Source organism: Frankliniella occidentalis, unplaced genomic scaffold (assembly GCF_000697945.3).
Source record: "Frankliniella occidentalis isolate FOCC.00 unplaced genomic scaffold, Focc_3.1 Scaffold225, whole genome shotgun sequence".
NCBI classification, from domain to species: domain Eukaryota; kingdom Metazoa; phylum Arthropoda; class Insecta; order Thysanoptera; family Thripidae; genus Frankliniella; species Frankliniella occidentalis.
Genome location: NW_026267351.1, coordinates 49,560 through 52,275, shown reverse-complemented (window position 1 = coordinate 52,275; position 2,716 = coordinate 49,560). Strand labels below are relative to the sequence as shown.

General features: G+C 59.5%; 1 protein-coding gene across 4 annotated transcripts in view; it reads left to right on the top strand.

The window, feature by feature from the left end:
• Nucleotides 1-2,716, top strand: part of LOC113210045 (uncharacterized) — a 13,391-nt gene that overhangs the window by 6,123 nt on the left and 4,552 nt on the right. Inside the window, exons 2-4 of one of the 4 annotated variants that reach the window (XM_026427859.2) lie at nucleotides 1,043-1,399; nucleotides 1,502-1,617; nucleotides 2,311-2,559. The exons of 1 other annotated variant lie outside the window; for it this stretch is intronic. In XM_026427859.2, the coding sequence (XP_026283644.2) occupies nucleotides 1,043-1,399; nucleotides 1,502-1,617; nucleotides 2,311-2,559 (722 nt within the window). The remainder of the gene's footprint in view (nucleotides 1-1,042; nucleotides 1,400-1,501; nucleotides 1,618-2,310; nucleotides 2,560-2,716) is intronic. 2 more of the 4 variants (XM_052272789.1, XM_052272788.1) reach the window with 2 other exon arrangements.

The window sequence follows — 2,716 nt, the reverse complement described above, 5'->3', positions numbered from 1 at the left end:
AGCAGCGCGCCGCCCGCCCGTCCGGGGTGTCGCAGCGCGGGCTGCTGCTGCTGCTGCTGCTGCTGCTGCTGCTGCTGCAGGAGGAAGCGCCGCCGGCCGCCGCGGCTCCAAACGGCATGACCCGCGCGCTCGGCTTGAGCGGGCAAAGAATGCTCCTGGTCGGTGCTCTGTGCCAGGTCACAGGAGCGGCCACGTAACTCAACTTCCTGGTGCTGGTGATGGTGGCGAAGCAGGCTCGCCCTCGAGCTGCTGATGGCTCCTCTCTGGGTATGTCAGTAGCAATAGCATCTCCGCCCTCCCACCCGCTCTCACCTGTCGCTCCCGCCCGACAACACCCCGCCGCATCACTTGTGGTCGTTTTCCGAGAATGGCCGACACGGCCGGGAATAAACGAGCCGTGATCGTGTTTACCGCACCATAACTATTATAGCCTGGCGTCATCGGCGGCCGCGAGCTGCTGGAGTATAGTCGCGACGAAAAGTACGATGCACGCGTGAGAAGTAAAACAACATACCAGGTGGCTGATTATCCCCGCGCACTTCTGTGGCTAGACTGTACCGCACGCACGAGTGCGGGCGGGTTGCCTACTCGCCCGGCCCGTAAGGCGCCGTGGACAGGGGCGATAGGCAAGCCCGCCCGCACTCGTGCGTGCGATACAGTCTAGCCACGGAAGTGCGCGGGGTTAATCAGCCACCTGGTATTTTTCATGAGTAGGAAGAATTTACTTATTTCAAACCCATAGAGGCGTCTCTAGTCTGCCTCGTGTGCGACTACAACACACCTTACTTGCAGCGGCGCGTCGCAGGCGCGCACTGTCGTGCCCAGCATGACTAAAGCGCCTGCTCGGCACCCTCACCTCACATACCGGTGCATCTGTGTATACAATAACTCGCCGCGGTGCCAAGTCGGAGCTGGCGCGGCAGCGGCGGCGAGAAGCCTTTAGCTTTCTCATCGGCTGGACGGTTGCCAAACAACTAATAAATCATCAAACTTCCAGCGCCTGTCTCACCCGCAACCCTTTCCGCCGCTGTGCTTGTTCCAGCCTCGTTCGGTCGCCGCGCGGCCCAGGAGTCCAACCCGGACCGCGACGTGGAGGTGGTGGAGCCCGTGAGCAGGGGCGGCTCGCGAGGCGGCTCGCGCGGCGGCGTCGTCGTGCCCGTCGAGAGCGACGCCAGTGACGAGAGCACCGGGGACATCCCCTTCGCCTTCGGCATCCCGGTCAGGCGCATCGGCGGCGGTTTCGGCGGCGGCTTCGGCGGGCGCCCCATCCTGGTCAGGCCCCTGGCCCTGCACCCCGTCCTGACCCGCGCCGACTCCGACGAGGCTTCGTCCGAAGAGGGTGGCTTCATCACCCCTTTCTTCAGCGACCCCATGAATAACTTCATGGCCCAAATGGCTGGTTAGTGCAACCTCTGCCTGTCTCTCACAGTTTTCATTTAATACAATTAATTATTAAAGAAAGAAAAAAACGATGAAAAACCAACAACTTTGGTTTTTGCAGAAATGATGGCTGTTATGCGCCGCCAGATGACCGAAGTGCTAAGCCGCGGAGGTGGCTCCAGCAGGGACGACTCTCCCGACTTCTCCAAGCTCGGCAACACCACGTCCACCACCAAGGTATTTAATCTAGTGACTTCAGTACCCTCAGTACCTACCAGAGTCACATTTTACAGGAAGCCGTTGAGATGACAGACTTTTACAAAAAGAAAAATAACCTGTTGTCGAGTGTAGATTAAGAGGATAGACCCTTTGTTAGTTTATCGTCGTAGGGACAGCAGCGGCTCATTCAAATGCTTTGTGGAAACTTTTTCCACCCTCTGTTGCGCTTTTGTGACTCCGCCCGCAGCCACTCGAAAGCTTTCCGTCTGTGCTCTGACATGTTTCTGCGACTCAAACATCTGCTGAAAACATTGCTGTTTCATTTTCCTTGCTGTCACTGCCTGATGGCACATCGTTCGATGAGTGCCCGGTGCTTACAATTAATTGCTGTCCATTTCGAGCTCTTCCATACCAGCTTTAACCTCTGGCCTTTTACTCTTTGCGCTCGCGCCTTGGAACAACTAACGCTCTCTCTCTCTCTGACGCTTCCATGCTTCCCTTCCGCATGTCTGGCCGGACTCGATTCAGTTCGCGCACAGGTTCTCTCCTCCTGCTGCCCGCTGGCCTGCTTCGCCTGCTTCACCTGCTGGCGCCCTGTTGCCCGGCCTGCTGCCCGGTGTCCTGCCGCCCCGACACTTCCCGCTGAGCGGGCCGCTGCTGCCCCCGCCGCCGCCCCCGTCGGTAAACTGGCGTCGCGTGGTCCACCCGCAGGTCATCGACGGCCACGTCATCACCGTCAACGAGACCGTCATCAGCGGCGACGACGACGGCGCCGAGCTCCACATCCGCGTCATCGACGTGCACCCCTCCGAGGCGCCAGAGTCGGCGAGCGCCGACGACGGTGAGAAGACGGGTAACAAGAGCGACAGCGGCGACGCGGAGTCCCTGGAGCCTCAGGGGAGCAACAGCGAGGACGTCACCCCGGCGCCAAACCACTCCGAGAACGAGATCCCCATGAAGGTGGGTTCCGAGGTGGACGATCTCAACGCGTAAATAGAGGAAGGCGACGCGCCACTACTCCAGTTCGGTCAAACAGCAAGGGATCTACCAAAATTAATTTAATCCCATGAGGAGAAATATTGGGGGGCATCGCAACTCACGCTCGTGGGGCGGGCAC